General features: G+C 34.5%; 1 protein-coding gene across 1 annotated transcript in view; it reads left to right on the forward strand.

The window, feature by feature from the left end:
* MS3_00000776 (uncharacterized protein) overlaps nt 1–18,554 on the forward strand; it is a 100,391-nt gene that overhangs the window by 47,526 nt on the left and 34,311 nt on the right. Inside the window, exons 9-13 of the mRNA XM_051208417.1 lie at nt 2,169–2,391; nt 3,241–3,527; nt 5,540–5,714; nt 9,702–9,927; nt 17,644–17,731. Coding sequence (XP_051064446.1) covers nt 2,169–2,391; nt 3,241–3,527; nt 5,540–5,714; nt 9,702–9,927; nt 17,644–17,731 — 999 coding nt within the window. The remainder of the gene's footprint in view (nt 1–2,168; nt 2,392–3,240; nt 3,528–5,539; nt 5,715–9,701; nt 9,928–17,643; nt 17,732–18,554) is intronic.

An 18,554-nucleotide genomic window follows, 5' to 3' on the forward strand; every position in this document is an offset into this window, starting at 1 on the left:
TGAACAGTGCAATCACCAAACATCTCCTTGATACAGGACATCAGGTAGATACCTTACAATCCTTTAGGTTGACTAGTAAGCAGCCAAACTCCAGTTTTCTGAAGTTTACTGAAGCCTTTGCCATCAGGCGTCAAAAAACCTGACCTATGTATTCAAAAGGAGACGGTTGTTAATCTTTCCTTGCCTTGGTGACAAATATTCTTTCGCTTCACCATAAAAATCTTTTCCTTTTTTCGTTTGTATTTATTACATCATTGATTATAATTTTTTTAGAACAACATAGATATTAGCGAACAATATTGTTTTCGATTAGATCCTCATCAGGCTTTACTCTAATATACAGTAATATTTATATGCATATATTATTAAACCAATCAAGGTAGTTTATAAGTCAACAAAAACGATTACATAATAAGTAAAATGTGAAAATTACAAATTGATGGTGTGACAATAGGTGCATTAGTTTTTGATAAGCAATAATAATAAAGGTTCAAATCAATGTTACATAATCTGAAATAGGTCAGTGATTAGAAAAATATAGACAGTGAGATAACATCTATAAAATTATAAGATGATGTAATAAGAAATGTTCAGATAATTGGACCATGAAACGTATAGTTGAGAGAAAATATAATAAAATGGTAGGAGGGGGGTGAAAAAAATAATAAACGAAGAGGAAGTTAGAAAAAAGAATAAATAAATAAATTCAAGGAAGAGATAAGGGTGTTACAAATTTCTTCTGAACACAAAGGCTTAGCTTATTGACTCAGATTCCTATAGCTTCTGCTATGTGTAAGAGACAAGATCGAACACCATAAGGAAAACTAATGGGAATACGATAAATAACTTTGAACGACTTGTTTCTGTCCCCTATATGACCGCTATCGATCAAGTGTGATAATTTTTTTTCAACTATCTTTCAACTGAACTCTACTCACTATATTCCTATCAATGTTTATTCATTATGTCATCAATTGTTTCTAACCCACTTTTGAACTGTTGTCACAATTAATCTTGTAGAATATTCTTTCACATAAGGTATACTATATTTCCAATATTCAGTAAGCAATTTAAACGCATTATGTAATTATGATTTTTTTAAATATCACAGGTTGTAAGCAGCTGACGAGAGCCTACGAAATAGAAATGAATTCATGTTATTCTGCTAAAATATTTGTTCTTGCTCATTTCATTTAGAAGTAAATGTAAAATACGTCTATTTCCAAATGTTCATAGAACCTTATCGATCAACATTATTTGAAAAACCCTTTTCAATTAGAATGCAAGAGTTTACTTAATAGTCTCTTGAAGTTCGAATATAACTACTTAACTCATGAAGTTCAGACATATCGAACAATTATCATTCATCATATATGACAAATTGATTGAAGTTATAATTGTACCATTCAACTCTGACTAACTGATCTTTATGTTTAGTCGTTCACAATAACATTTAAAGATTTCTAGATTCAATCTCTGTTGTAGTGCTTCCTGATTCTCAATAGTATATTAATTTGTAAGCTATAAAAAGCAACTCACTATTTAATTATCCAGTTTCATCTTTGTTATATAAAGAACAGGATTGTCAATACAAATGTCAAGACAGTTCTACTGTCTGAGGCGGAAACCTGGAGAATCACGAAACCCATCATCCAGAAGATACAAGTGTTTATTAACAGTTGTCTACGCAAAATACTTCGGATACGTTCACCACACACTATCAACGACAACCAATTGTGGGAGAGAACAAACCAGATCCAAGTGGAGGAAGAAACTAAGAAGAAGCGCTGGAAGTGGACAGGACACACATTGAGGAGAGCACCCAACTGTGTCACAAGGCAAGCACTCATATGGAGTCCTCAAGGCGAAGGGAAAGGACGAAGACCAAAGAACATGTTACTCTGAGAAATGGAGACAGACATTGGAAGAATGGACAAAATAGGATAGAAGTAGAAAGGAAGGTCCAGGACAGATTGGGTTGGAGAATGCTGGTCGGCAACCTATGCTCCATTAGGAGTAACAGGCGTAAGGAAGTATATAAAGAAGAAGTGGAAACATCAATTACTTTTCCTTTATAAATCATTAGTTGTCAACCATATAAAAATGAGTCTTATCTTTCAAATACCTAATTGATCATTATTCTATGAATTATCCATTTTCATTGATAGTCACGTGAAAATCGATTAATTGGAAATACTGAAGAACAACAAACTGTACCATCAACTAGTCCATCATGTAATAATACTAATTCAACTATTCATTTAGAATCAACTAAAACTTTATTAACTGGAGTAGCTGAACGAATCAAAAATAAACTGAATATAGATAATGAACTAAGATCAGTTACAATGACAAATCGTTTATCACAAAATATTCCCAATAATGAATCAAGTTAGTTCATTTCAATTTATTTGTTCATTCATATTCGTGATTTCTTAAATAAAATGATTGAAACGGGATTCGAACTTAAGACTTTAATATCGATTCTTAATAAATGATGTATGAACCTATTGTAAGGTTACCGGTTTAGTGGCCCATGGATATGACTCCATTAAGATCGTAAGAATGTTAGTTATCACCTATCCTAGTATACAATCATCGACTTAAATCACATTAGTCAATAACGGAATTTAGATAAGTCAATTAACGAGAATGGCCTTTGAATACATATATTTTGTATGTAAAGTGAATGTAATAGAACAAAGCAAAATGCCGTGCAGTGGAGATGGCTGGTAAGCCAACTCATTTTTAGTCAGGCGTTACTCAGTATTTATAGGCAGACAAAATAAACTACAGACATGTGATGAGACATGGGATATGAAATGTACACACATATACGCTCATATAAAAACAGTCAAGACTGATAAGCGAATAATTAACAAGGTCAAAATTTGACTCAAGTAGAATGAATAGATTGGGTTGTTCGAAAGTTAGAATATGGTATATGGGCTTAACATAATGACTGACACTACACCGGGCTACCATGTGACTATATCTTCTGACGTTGCTCGACTACCTTGTGGATCAGACTTTTAAGTCGAAGGATACGAATGTGGCTTACTAAGAAAATCACCTGCTTCGGTTTAGGCATCCGGGCAGTATCTCAATCCTCACACATATCAAATGAGATCTGTATGGCGCATAACTATTTGATGCCTCCTTGTGTCAATGTTTATGTGTTTAAATAAATACAGTAAATTACTTCCTAAACTAATATGTATACATTTATATTAATTTAAGGTAATTTGTCCAGTAAAGAAACTTTCCCGATAGATAATGATGAATCAAATTCTCAAATTATACAAAAAACTACAATAGAATCAACATTGAATAATGATGAATATAAAGAAAAATTCGAAATAACGCTAAAAGAAAATGACAAATTAAAATTAAAATTACGCGATACAGATAAACAATTAAAACAAATTATACGTGATTTACGTGTTTTGAGTAGTTTTGAAAAATCGGATAATTGGTTTGAAAAATATAATGATCTACGTGAAACAATGAAAGATCAAGAGAATGAAGTAAGTATATATGTGTTTGTTTGTTATAATTTTTCGCTTTGTGCCCCTATTCATATCAGTCAGTCAGTCAGTCAGTCAGTAACAACGTAGAATTTCGTACGTACGTACATATCACATTAGCAGACAGATAAAATTGTCGATTCGAATCCAATAATGGTAGAGGTAAGAAAAGCATAAGCAGTGTTGTAACGGGTGGACTTGCACGTTTTGATAAGCAGCGTATTTATCGATCGCCTCTGTGACAGTGGACACGTAAACACGTAACGGACGACCTAGAGCCCTGATTGGCCCCGCTTCGCAGTCTGTCCCAGCCAGTTGAGTCAGGAACACAAGTCACAGCCTCTGAGTAATGAATCATTGTATTTCAGACATACTCTATTTATATACTAACCAAACAAACCATATCGTACCATAAAATAGGAAACAACATTTACAAAATATTTAACAAGTGAAATAAACATCAACCAATAAGAAATGTACATTTAAGGTCCAAGGCCACCATAGACTTAACACGATAATTATTGGTATATTTTTCCGACTATCCTAACAAGCAGTAATCGAAAACATTGGAGTTCGAAGAAGTTATTCGAGGAGTATAATCCAGTGAAATAAATTTGGAAAGAGAAAAAAGGGGACATGAAGAATCCAGAAGCTTAGAATTTGGGAGAACACAAAGAGTGGATGCACCTGCGACACTGCAAACAATTTTGACCCATGTCATTCAAGGTGTCTAACCATCAGTTGCTATCATCTCGCGGATCCCAACCAGGTAGTCTACAACTACCAACATGGTGCAGTTCACTCGTCAGTGACTTCATGGAGTTGTGGCATGTTTTGGTCTGGCCGCCCCTACCTTTCTTCCAACAAACACCTACACCATAAAACATCGCTCGTCGGGGCAGTTGGTGGTTGGGCATAGATAACACGTATCCCAGCCATCTCAACTGATGAAGTGTCACTACTTTATCAATTGATTTGCCCTCCTTACCTAGTACCCGTTTCCTAAACTGCATTACTTAATCGGTGGTCTCAGGACATACGTGCGATGCTTCGAAGACAGCTATGATCGAATACTAGTAATCTACGAATGTCCTCTACTCTTACCAGAAATGTTTCACTGCCATAAAGTAGGACGCAAGTTGGCAAAAGCTAGTCGAGCCTTCTGTATCCGTGCTGAGATTTTGTCACACACCAGACCACAAGGACTGATGAGACTCCCAAGATCAGTGAAGCGGTCGACACGCTCAACAACTTCACACCCTATCATTGGTTCGGGTGTCGATGCAACCCAATCCTGAAGCATTTCGAGGGGGAGAATCACATTCCTATTCACATATAATGTAATGATATTGCTAATAGTGATTTGTCGACCGGATCAAGTATTTATCAAATATACATTAAGACGAATCTAATCTATAATAAAACATTGGTGTATTAAAGAATCCAAAAGAAGATTCTATAGTAGTGGCTTTACTTCGTTAATAAATCACCTCGATAACTTATAATATAAATCTCAACGGTGTTTGAAATCAGAAGGCAATGAGAAGCCGCAACTACAGTTCATTAGCGGATAGCGCAGATCACAAAGCTATAAACACATCAAGTGAATTTGAAGCACAGAGACGAATATGTATATATATGCGAGCAACTACAGAGGCAAATTTATAGTCAAATCTCATAAGGGCACAGCAATGCAAATCAAGGACTAATAATAGGATTCGAGTACATACCTACATAGAGAGGAGAATGAATCACCAAGTGATATTTAAGTAATCAACATTTTAACTAGTCTATCATGTGATCTAGTGATCATAACAGTACAAGTGAATAAGTGTATTGTTACTGTTCTAATAACATTATCTGTTAAGTAAGTTAATTAAAGGGCTTAATTAAACCTAAGCATAACCGAGATGCAATAATGGTAGGATAGTTACTATACTATGCACTAATTATGTATCTATCGTTGATAATCTCTTTAATTTCATTCTATTTTTCTCCTTTCTATTTCATAGATAACACGTCTGAAAAAGAAGCTGATTGAATTACAAGATGACAATGTTAAACTACGTATTAATGAGAAGAAGATAGAGAAACCAGTTAAAAGTTGTAAACCACGTACTATACGCTTAGAATCAATGAGTCAAGAACTATTAATTGAAGAGATTAAAAAATTAGAAGAAGAATTAGGTAAGATTAGTAAGGAGTCTTGATTGACATCAGACAGTTTAATGGTTAACTATTAGTTTAAACTGTTGTAACTTGTGACCTGTGTGCCCTGTTTATTGTATAACGTAACGATACCGTCAATCAGAAAGCAGTGAATTATCGTTCGGACCAGTGACGCATAAAACCCGTACGAGCAGTCTAGAGTCCTGATTGGTCCTACTTTCCGCCTAGCTCAGCCAGTTAAGTCCAGAACACCAATCTCAGCCTCCATAAATGGATCCCAAAGTTACCACTCATTATTCTTATCGGGACATAACATAAACGTAAGCAGGAATACAGTGTACTGTCGAATTTAAACATCGACATGATGAAGAAAATAAAAGGAATATTATAGTTTACATCATGAACTTACTTTAGTTACACAATCATTTAAGGTCACCTCTTTTTGTGGTACCTAAATGTTTTGATCTCAGTCCCTTGAGGTTTTATTGACGCATACTGCTGAGGATTCCTATACTAAGACGAAACAACTATCCAATTTAAACTATAAAAAAGACACACTAACAATCTCCATGAGTCATTCACATTCATAACTAGGAATATCTTGAACCATTTAGTTAAATTTAAATTAGATTAACTAAATGTTGAATGGAAAATAAAGAAAAACATCTAGATCGTATCCTATCGACAATGTAGTACTAATCATTCAATAAGCAATAAACAAATATCATTTCATGATAGGAATTTTCTGAAATGATTATATGTATTCAATACGTATTCACGATACAAATTATTAAGCTATTTTATGTTGTCCTTTTATTCCAAATACCATTAACTATAGTTGAAATCATGAGTCAATTGAAGCTAGACCACCATGGAAAACCTGGAAGCACTGGACGGCTGTTTTGTCCTAGTATGGGAATCCTCCGTGGCAGTGCTCATCTACGATCCAGCACCCCCGCGAGATTTGAACTGACCGTCCAGTGCTTTCAGGTTTTCCATGGTGGTCCAGCTTCAGTTGAGACATGATTTCAACTATTTAGATTACTAAAATCTCCACAAAACCCTTTCTGATCATTACCTATACTTCGTTAATCAGGAAGTTCGAAATAGATTCGGTTCTATTTTAATTAAATATGACAGTGAAATTACACTGTACAGCTAGATAACAAGACAGATATAATTAGTATATATAGTCAAGTGAGAGTGAAATGCTTGGCGGTAGAAGGTTAACAAGATCAAAAAAAAGAGAACGACAACAGAAAGTGATTGGTGTGGTAACGAGATAAAAATGAAGTTTGAGACAAATGATTGGAATTTTGCAAATGAAGTATTTACTGTATGATTCTCAGATTTTACTAAGCTGTTCTACCATTTTTTGTCCAAATGTTTTCGATTGTCCCTATTTGTGTTCTCGTTCACTAAAACAGAACCATAAAAAAATCTGAAGATGCCACTTAGTGACGTTGAAACTCATTACTATGGTGTAGTGACGGTTGCATAACTTATTCTAGCTTCTGAACAGGTCAATTTATCCGTTCTTCTTGAGTCATATTTTAATCTGATTAATTATTCACTTATCAATCTTGACTGTTTTTATATAGGCGTATGTGCGTTCACACTTCTTATCCTACTCATCACATATCTGTAATTTATTCTTATCTGGCCATAAATACTGATTAACGTTTGAATAAATGGAGTTGGCTCACACGCCATCTCCATTGTGCACCATCTCGCTTCACTCTCTTCTCTTCTCTTTCTTCGCTTCGTCCCTCTTATTATCTGTCTATATCAGTGAGTGTACAAAATATACGTATTCAAACATCCATTCTTGTATTTGACTTATTTAATTCTGTGGATTAGTTCGATGATTCTATACAAGGATTGGTGATATATATTTCTCAATAACATTCATACAATCCAATTAGAGTCATATCTAGGGTCACAAAAATGGTCATTTCACTTTGATTCATTTTTCATTGTCTTGATAATAGATTACCTTAAACCGATAGTAATAAGGCTACATAAAACTTGATTTTAATGTAAATTTAGGTTAACTTGAATGAATAGTATATTTGATTAGATAAATCCATACCATTCCAGTTAGAAATCATGCAGACGAATAAAACTCCACAATTGTATGATTATTGAGTAATAATCTGTATCATGTTCATCCAGTTTTGTAGCGCTGAACGAATTCTACTGATATAATAAAACTATCACCACTACTCTAATTGACTCAATTTCGCGTTCACCATGTTGAAATGTTAAGTGGTTGGAAGTAGTCAACATGAAACTCTTCACCAAGGTTTTATTCTAGTTTTCACTCTTCAGTAAGGTAAACTTAAAATCTTAAGAGAAATAATACTTTTGATAGAGTTTTGTTCTCTGAGATGGATAGTTTGGTCGTGGAGTTTTCATCGTTCTTCTGATTGACATCATTAGCACGAACTTCATGTAGAAGTCTACCTGATGATGGTGTCTTTCAGAAGAACGATGAAAGCTCCACGACCAAACTATCCAGCTCAGAGAATAAAACTCCATCAAAATCATCCATCTGAGCTACAAATCTTCTCCACCATCTCAGAAATAATGCTTGTTGGTAGATACAAACAAGTCTTACCCACAGTGTAAGACATTTCTGATGATCTTGACTAAACTTTTATTAAACTAATATATTTACGATTGATTGATCATCCAGTTTATTTGTTTAGTCCTTTAGTGTTAACCAAATTCTGTTAATAGTGTTTCAACGTGACCAGTGATCCGGGTAAACAAATTGTAATCTATTTAGTCTGATGTATTTACTTCCGAACAAGATATAAAGAGTTAAAAAATTTTCACAATATTATTTCCTTACTCAATTACCCCTGTTACCCACAATCGAGCATAGGTCGCCGACCAGCATTCCCTAACCCACTCTGTCCTGGACCATATTTTCTAGTTCTATCCAAATGTTGTTCATTTTTCCCACGTCCGTCTCCATTTCTCAGCATAATGTGTTCTTTGTTCCTCCTCTCCTCCTTCGGCCTTGTGGATTCCATGTGAGTGCTTGCCTTGTGACGCATTTGGGTGCTTCCCTCAACTTGTGTTCTACCCACTTCCATCTCTCCTTCCTGATCTCTTCCTCCACTCGAATTTGATTTGTTCTCTCCCACAGTTGGTTGTCGTTGATAGTGTGTGGTGAACGGATCCGAAGTATTTTGCGTAGACAACTGTTAATAAACAGTGGTTTTCTTCTGGATGATGGCTTTTGTAATTCTCCAGGTTTCCGCCTCAGACAGTAGAACTGTCTTGACATTTGTAATGAAAACTGTGACCTTGGTGTTGCTTGACAAACAGTTGTTTTGAGTTCCAGATGTTCTTCAGTTGTAAATGTGCTGCTCTCGCTTTGCTGATCCGAGCCTTCACATCTGCATCAAATCCACCATGTTCATCGGTGATGCTGACCAGATATGTGAAGGTTTTTACATCTTCCAAATCTTCTCCATCAAATATGATTCGATTGTTGCATTCTGTGGTGTATTGGAGAATCTTGCTTTTCCCTTTGTGTATGTTGAGACCTACTGTTGCTGAGTTTGCTGCTACACTGGTCTTCTTCTCCTGTATTTGTTGTTGCGTGTTCGATTGAAGAGCGAGATCATCTGTGAAGTGTAGATCGTTCAGCTGCATCCTAGATGTCCACCGTATCCTTTGCTTCTCCTCAGATGTTGACGTCTCGATGATCCTGTCGATCACGAGGAGAACGAGAAAGTGTGAGAGTAAGCAATCTTGTCTGACACCGGTCTTTAAGTCGCTAAAAATACGCTAACCACAAAAAGATATTATTCCCCAGACAAATCAAAAATGATTTCAAGTGCAGATTAACTATTACAACTTTCCATTACGGGGCTCGAACTTGCGATCGATTAAACTGAAAAAAGGTCTCTTGTTTTAAATCACTCTTTTCTCTCTTTTTTTATTTTTGCCCTAATTTTCATCAACCACAAAAAAACAAAAACAACACAGATCAAAAAACCAATGAAATGAATGAAGTAAATGAACAAATCAATAATGTCCGACATCATTATAAACAATTTGAAGAATCAACCATAGAAAACTGTGCAGAATTTAATCGACGTGAAAGTGATCTATTGAAATGTTTAAGTAATTTACAAAGTAAATCTACCGTATTCAATGAATTGGTGATAATGTTAGAAGAACAAAATAATAATTTGTTATTAGAAATATGCAGGTAAGATTAATAACTATTTAAAAGGTTATGTGTGATATTGTTATGTAGAACTGAAGGTCTTATATGGGACAGGAGGTTCAGTATTGATATTGTGGATAGTTCGGTATTACTTTGGCAAGTTTTACTGACTGTTCATATGCAAAATTGGTTTGCTGTTTAACCGATTTTATTCAGACCGGTGTTTACTTTCCAGCGTTCTCAATGGCCATTGTTATTGGGACATTGTAAGGCATATCGTCATTGCTAACATTAATGAGTTAGACTGTTGTATAAGTGGAATAGATCAACTTTGACCTGTTCATACTGTGCGTGATTGATCTACGCTATCAGTGATCGGAATAATTATACATGTGATGTGGATGTGTATATGAATGGTGCGAATGGTCCACCATGGTGCTTGATACTATTCAGTATTGTCTGGTTTTTATGTGAAACGGAATTGAGCTGTACTGCTCGTGTTATAAATTTTAAGCCTGGGTAGTGTCTGGCTGTCCTGTAAGTTGGGTTGAGCCGTACTGCTCGGGTTAAGCCTTGGAGGTGTCTGGCTCTCCTGTTAAACGGGATTGAGCTGTATTGTTTAGGTTGTCACGTGAAAGTCCGGATGATGTCTGATCCTCCTGAAAACCAATGTAAAATTATGCAGGCCGTCAAGGATATATTATATAACTGTAATATGATATTGGTGAAGTATAAACATCATCTAGTAATTTCTTATTTCCATATATAGATTGATGTAATTGCTAAAGAATAGATAAATGAACGAATAAATATCAATATTTCTAGCCAAGCTGCTATAATACACGGCGTAACAGACGGTGATTCGATACGAATAGCTTATATTGCAATTAAGTAATTCTGTATGAATTCAAATTAAGTGGAAACTTGTATCTTGTTTTAAGACTGTTCACTCGCCTAGTACTTCGGACTCTTACAACATTGTACATTAAAAGAAAGTAAATTGTTGTTTAAGTGTACTAGATTATAGATAAACAAATAAATATCGATTAGGCATTGAATGTGGAATGAATTCAACGAATGCGAAACGGATCTGTTGTATTCAAAATTATATTTGGTACGGTTAATTAAACCTAGATTCAACTTCGAAAATACGTAAACTGATTGCTAAATGTAATTAATGTACTTCATGTTCGTAAGTTACACACGCTGAAAAGTAGAAACAAAACGATCACCTGACATTCATTAAAATAAACTCAATAGAGCTGGCAATTGTTATCATTATCGCATTCAAACATAACTATATTGTCCACAGGCAACATAACGTAAGGCTAAAGAATCTTATGAAAAAAGATAAACTACGAAATAATTATATATTGATAGGTAATCTATCGACTGAATTCGATCGGTATTAAGAGGGACCGGATAACTCAGTGGTAACGTCTGTGTCTTTGGAACTGGATAATACAGGATCAAATCTGGAAAGAAGAATAAATTCTACCAATTTTACAGGTATATCTCATTGAAGAGTGCCAAATAGCACGAAATCTAAGTCCAGGGTTTCTTATCGACAATCTCTAACTACTTAATACCTCAAAATAGTGCATAAGTAATAAAGTAACTCAGAACAGTGAACACATTGAAACTTGATCAATTAAATTCGATCAACGTTGAAATGAACTTGAAATAGATGGTACTGATTGCTGCCCAGTGATCAATCAATTGCATAGTAATCTATCCGATGCCAACACCTACAAAAGTCATAAAAACTTTATTTTACAGGTTTATCCATTTCAAAAAATAAGTTATTTTTTGGAAATAACTCTCAGAATTAAATTTCTTTAGAGATTTTCCCATGTTTATTAATAGAAACTTGATAAGCTACGCATGTGTGAATTATAGAATGGCTTGGTTTCTTAAACGTATATTAGATAAGCTTTGAATGTAATCACTAAAGTATAATTGTGATAGTAATAAACAAGTAAAATGTAATTCTGTTATTCACTAATAAATAATTCAGTAATTTTAATGGTTGAGACCATTGTTAAATTGAAGCTAGACCACCATGAAAAACCTGGGAACACAGGACAGCCATTACGTCCTCCTTGTGGGACTCCTCAAAAGTGCTCATACACGATTCCGCCTCCTGAGATATCAACTCAGGAGCCATCAGTCTCGCACGCGAGCGCTTAACGATTAGATCACTGAGCTGGCATCCAAAGGTGTTAATGTCCAGCTTCAATCAATCCACGAAATTGAGCCACCGTCTATCATTGTCTTCAGTGAGTTACTATCTCACCATTGAGTCGATTGAACTCCACTATTCACTTCTTCTCATTAGAACTCTAGTAAATACCTCTTGAATCCAGTCACTGGTGAGCATATGCTGTTAGCATCAGAAGGGCGTTTTTGTGGATATTACAGTCATTTTTAATAATTGAGATCATGAGTCAGTTGGAGTCCCACAACAGGACGAAACGGCCGTCCAGTGCTTGTAGGTTTTCCATGGTGGTCTAGCTTCAATTGAATTACATCCTAGTATGTAGCCCGTCAGCCATGCGCATCCACGATCAGACATATTGGATTTAAACTGAGAACCTTTGGTCTCAAATGCAGACGCTTAAACTTTAGACTACTGAGCCGTCATCCAACGGTGTTAATGTCTAAATTCCATCGATCCATGAGTGGCTGCGCAACCATTCATTCATTGTCTGAGGTAGATATATACTCTATACTCAACACGGATTAGACTCTACTGGTCACAGCTTTTCACTAGAACTTCAGTAAATCATCTTGAAGCTAGTGGTTAATAGGTCAAGTGTTCGTGCATGAGATCGAATTTCCTAGGTTCGAGTCTCCTTTAGTGCGGGATCGTAGATGCGTACCATTGATGAGTTTCATATTAAAACGAAACAGCCATCTAGTACTTTAAGTTTCTCATGATGATCCAGCTTTTATCGATTTATGGATTTAACTATTGAAATCAAAATTCACATTATACACTGAAAAATAAAATCATATCCTTTATATATTATTAATTAACCAATAGAAAAAAGCGTGTCATTATTGATTTATTATTCAATAAATTATTAACCAATCAAAATAAAAAGAAATACATCAAGCTTATTCATCATGTTACTAGGTACCTATTTTTTAACCTTTCCAAAAATGTGCAAAAATAATTAACAAATAATATTTTAAAAAAAGGGAAATATTTTCATAGACAACAATTAAATTGATTATAAATTAATCAATAATTTAGATGAACATTTGGATAATAAAAAAAATACTGATGACATTAACATGGTTGGATACCGGCTCAGTTGTGTAATAGGTTGAGCGTTCACATGAGAGACTGAAGGCCCTTGGTTCGAATACCATGAGGTGGGATCGTGAATGTGCACTGCTACTGAGGAATCCTACAATAAGACGAAACGACTGTCCAGTGCATCCAGGTTTTCAGTGGTGGTCTAACATCAATCAGTTCATGGTCTCATTCAATAACATAATAATCTTCACAATCCTTTACTGATAATATAATAAAAGACTGATCTATAAATGAAGAATATTCTTTTCGATAAATTCTCTGCTCGCACCGGTTTTAGGCGTCATTGTTCCGATCGATAATTCACTGCTCTCCATTTGGCGGTATCATTACGTAAACAATAACAGGGTACACAAGTCACAAGTTATAACAGTTCTACAATTATATAATCTAAATTAATAATCCGAAAAATAGTCAGGTTAGTGGCAAACTACATCGTTTAAGGCATATGAATCTGGAATTGTCAAACAAAATAGAATAAGTTTGTTAATGTTGATATGACTCATATAGAATGTTAATTTGAAAAAGCTTATATATTAAGTGAAAATTTAGGATCCATGATTAGAATAAATATGGGTCAGATAGGGTGAGGGAAGTAATAATGCAATTACAACTCGTTAAATTCACTTTGTGTTGTTTTACTGGTATCTTCCCATTGTTATTTGGGACTGCAATTGATCAGTCTCTTATATATGCATACTGTGCGAACTGCCTCGATATAGCCTGACGTCACAAGTATTATAGGCAAAGATGGGTAGTGGCTAGCAGTGGAATCCAGTTTGACGTGCATTTTGTCCTATTTGAGACTTGTCCATCTTTGCTTATAAAGTTTGTGAATTAAGACAATATCGAGGCAATACACACGAAATGCACATATGTCAATAAGAGACTAATCAATTGCAGTCCTAAATAACAATCAGAAGATGCAAGTAAAACAACACCAAGTGAATTTAAACTTCACCCCATTGCACAAGCATTTAGCTATCAGGACTCAGTATCTAAGTGGATAAAATGATGGCGTTTGAATTGAATGGTACTGTGTTCAAGTCCCAGAGTGAACATCAACTCTGAGATACAAGTACACTCAGTTGACGAGTCCCAAATAGGACAAAACGCCTGTCAAACTGGATTCCACTGCTATTCCACCACCATCCATTTTTGCTTGAAAAGCTTGTGACTTAATTCGATCAGACGTTTAGTGGAAGACTATATTGTGTAAAAAATCATTAGTAAAACATAATAAGGTGGGATGAACACGAAGTGTTAATATTAATTTTAATACAAAGATTTGTGAATAAAGATAACAGAGACAATTACATTTGACTACGAAAGGTCGTAAGTACAATAGTCAAATTAGGTCATCCAATAGTTAGGATTACTATCGATTACCTGGCCTTGAGGTTAGCAAGGGGGATAAGCTGTTGAAAATATTTCTGATAAATTTTGGCAAAAAATTACTGACCTTAAAAATAATTGAAAAAGATTGGCTTATACTGGCACAATGATCAGTTTGTACTAAATAGGCCAATATCGAGCTATTCACTTTATTCACCAAATCTTTGCTTAGCCACGCTGGGAGGTGTTCGCGAGCACGAAAATGTAAATCTTCAGAACTTCGACCAATATAACTTGTTCCACATGGGTAATCGAACTGATAAATACAAAATGAGGTGATCATCCTAGGTAATTCATCTTTTAGCCTCGGTGTCACCATTGGACGCGTATAAAACACTAATCCTATTTCTCCGGCGTTAAAATGATTTTTGTATTGTTCTGCGTAATCTCTGAGTCAATATTTCACTAGCCTGATCCCCTCTGAATTGTAGGCTCATGAACAGAGATTTCTTATTCACCGTTTGTATTTCGCCTATTCTCACCTTCGTGATCATATATTTAATTATAAACTTTCTGGGGTAACCTTTTTCCCTAAGAGTATTATGCAAGGTGTTAAGCTCATCTTTAACTATATCCGCAGAACATATAGTGCATATTCGGTAACTAATGATTTTGATGAAGTTTCGTTTGTACTGTAGAGGTACAAAGCTAAGGAAATGCGTATACTGCCCAGTTCATGTACCTTTTTTGTCTAAGTTCCTTTTTAATGATTCAACCCCTCTCTTAGTTAAGAGAACATCCAAAAAGGCTTTTCGACAATCACTTTCTTCAGATGTGAACTGAATGGCCGGATGAACTTCATTAAATCATCTAAGAACCTCTTACTGTGATGTTTTATCTTTACAGACGATGAACGTGTCATTTATATTTCCACAGTAAAATGTGAATTTTTGAATAATCTTTTTTTAGTGGACCATTTTCTAGTTTGGTTAGAAAAATATCAGCTAGTCTAGGGTCCAGTGGTGAACCCATCGGAACACCATCTGTTTGTCAATATATTTCTCCATAGTTGCTCTTTTGAAAAGATTAAAATAATATAATAATCATAATGAATGAATGTTTAAAATTGGTCAGAGGAATTGGATATTAGGAGGTTTATCTGTGTATCTATATATAAACCACTTTTATTGATCTATTTGTTTTGTACAATATCAATAAAAAGTGAGTGCGAAGCACAGTCTATGAATAACTATCTGTATTCTTATAGTATATCTTATAGTTGAATTCATGAGTCAGTTGAAGCTTGACCACCATGGAAAACCTAAAAGCACTGGACGGCCGTTTTGTCCTAGTACTAAATTGCTCAGCAGTGCTCATCCATGATCCCACCTCGCGAGATTCGAACCCATGACTCATGAATTCAACTATAAAATTACTAAAATCTCCACAAAACCTATTTTGATTATAGTATGTCAATTAGTTTTTGGGCTATCAGCAACAACCTTTCAACTTAGGTTTCATATGAGTTGGTATTCATCTTTTTAGTATATATATATATATATATATATATATATATATGCATTCTCCATAGAACTAGATGTTATTATTGACTCATTTAAAATTGTGACAAACATATAAAAGATTATCTGTTGTTGCACATGACGGTAACTGCTATCAAGTTATCCCGTTCTTAGCTTTATGGGATTCTATTGATCAAAATCACACTGTGGCGTATGCTACTGATGTCGACAGATATAAGTAGTATGTACCATCAGAAAGTTAATAAGATCAAAGAAAAGAGAACGAGAACATAGAATGATTAGTGTAGAGATGAAGAAACAATGAAGACTGAGACAACTGTTTGACATTTTGCAGATGAGGTCTTTACTCTATGGTTCTCAGATTCCATTAAAATATTCTGTAATTTTGTGTTCAAATACATTCGATTGTCCCCACTTGTATTCTCATTCACTACAATACTACGTTAAATTAGTAAATAAAAGGAGATTTTTGATAATTGGTAGCAATCTCCAATTCATAACTTTAAGTATATGTTGACTATGTATACAATGTTAATCACTGTTAATCGACTATGTGGCTTTCACTTACAACATTTGATGACATTGATCAAAAGGAATGATCATTTCTATGAACTGAAAAACAGCCTATTCATGCTATAAAATTATTTCCATATTAGTATATGGATTTACCACTTATCACAGAAATGGCATTAGTTGGAGAACCATTTTAAATCGTAAATTATAACTTCTTTATATTGATGGGCGATGTTGTCTGATGTAGGAGTAGGTTGGAGGAAAACAAGAAGCAACCATAACAAGACGTAGAATCAATTCATGAAATCATTGACACTTGGGCCATACAGTGTAGTTAGATGCAGACTACATATTTGTCGCCTTCGTGATTTCTGCAATTATTGACTAGAGAATTTACGTAAAATGTCTCACAAGTATTCAGTTTTTGTCCTCCCTAGATCCTAAATTTTTAGATTACCTTTTAGTTTTTCTACACCCTAAATCCACATCGTTTCTCAAACCGTTTCTTCTATACTTAATTTTGGTATCATTACAATCAATAATGTTATTACTTCGATTAAACTGGGACTTTTCGCTGTGCCAATGTAGTGTAACAACATGAACAGAATGCACATATTTCCCAAGTTCTACGTTAAATTTGATTGAGTGACTGAGATAGGAACTCTTTAGCAATGAGTATTTAGAAATGCAACTCCAAAGACATACTAAAGTACTAAATATAAGCTTTTAAACAAAACTATCAGTGTTGTAGTAAAAAGATCATAGATATGAAGGTTAATGATGTTAAGAACGATGGTATTCAATCATAGCGCTACCACTATGTCACAAACCTACTGAAGTCGTAACATACAGACAACTAGATACTAACTGAGTTCTTCAATGATGGTTTTTGAGTTTGAGTGAATATGCCTATGAATGTTTCCAAACAAGAAAGAGATTCATATCAAAGAGTTAGGAAATAAACTATTAACTAATCCAGAATTTCTATATTGACCATCATAGTAATAATAATAATTATGATGACTATTCTTCGTTATATTATTTCAGTCTTCTCAATGTGAATTACACAATGGAAGATCAATCATCTGTAACTAAGAAAGTTGATGAAATTTCAAATGAATCAGTTAAAACAGTAGTGAGTTATTCAGTTAAATCTTCTATTTACAATCATCTATTACTTTATTTCATATATGATTGTCTATTGTATGTTTAGACAATGTTACTGAAAAGTATTGAGAGAGATATTCATTGAGTTAATTCTCCATCTAACTGTTACACTTGATTCAATGTTTTAATACAATTTAAATGTCTTCCTTACAGATTTGCAGATGATTAAATGACTGTAGGGATCATTGATAAATAGTTCACATTTATGTTAATTAAAATTTTGAATAAATTTAAAACTGATCACAGATTAGCGGTGGAATCCAGTTTGATGCACGTTTCGTCCTATTCGGGACTCGACAGTTGGATGTACCTGCATCTTAGAGTCGTTGTTCACTCAGGGATTCGGACACAGTATCATTCAATTCAAACGATATCGTGTTATCCACTTAGCGACTGAGTCTTGATAGTCACATACTTGTGCAGTGGGGTGAAGTTCAAATTCTCTTGGTATTGTTTGCTTGTACCTTTTCGTTGGTGTATAGGATTGCAGTTGATCAGTCTCTTACTAGCATATGTGCATCTGGTCCGGACCACCTCGATATTGCTTTAATTCACAAGAATTATAAGCAAAGATGGGTAGTGGCTAGCAGTGATATCCACACAGGATGCATATATGCCAATAAGAAACTGACCAATAGCAGTCCTAAATAAAATAGGAAGATACAAGCAAACAATACCAAGTAAATTTTAATAACCAGTTGTCGATCTTTCTCAAGTGATTTTATTTCATCATAAGTACTCTTGATGAATTAATTGAATTAGAATATGGCTTCTTGTTGAGATTGTGGTAA

The sequence above is a fragment of the Schistosoma haematobium genome, chromosome 7 (assembly GCF_000699445.3).
Source record: "Schistosoma haematobium chromosome 7, whole genome shotgun sequence".
In the NCBI taxonomy this organism is placed as follows: domain Eukaryota; kingdom Metazoa; phylum Platyhelminthes; class Trematoda; order Strigeidida; family Schistosomatidae; genus Schistosoma; species Schistosoma haematobium.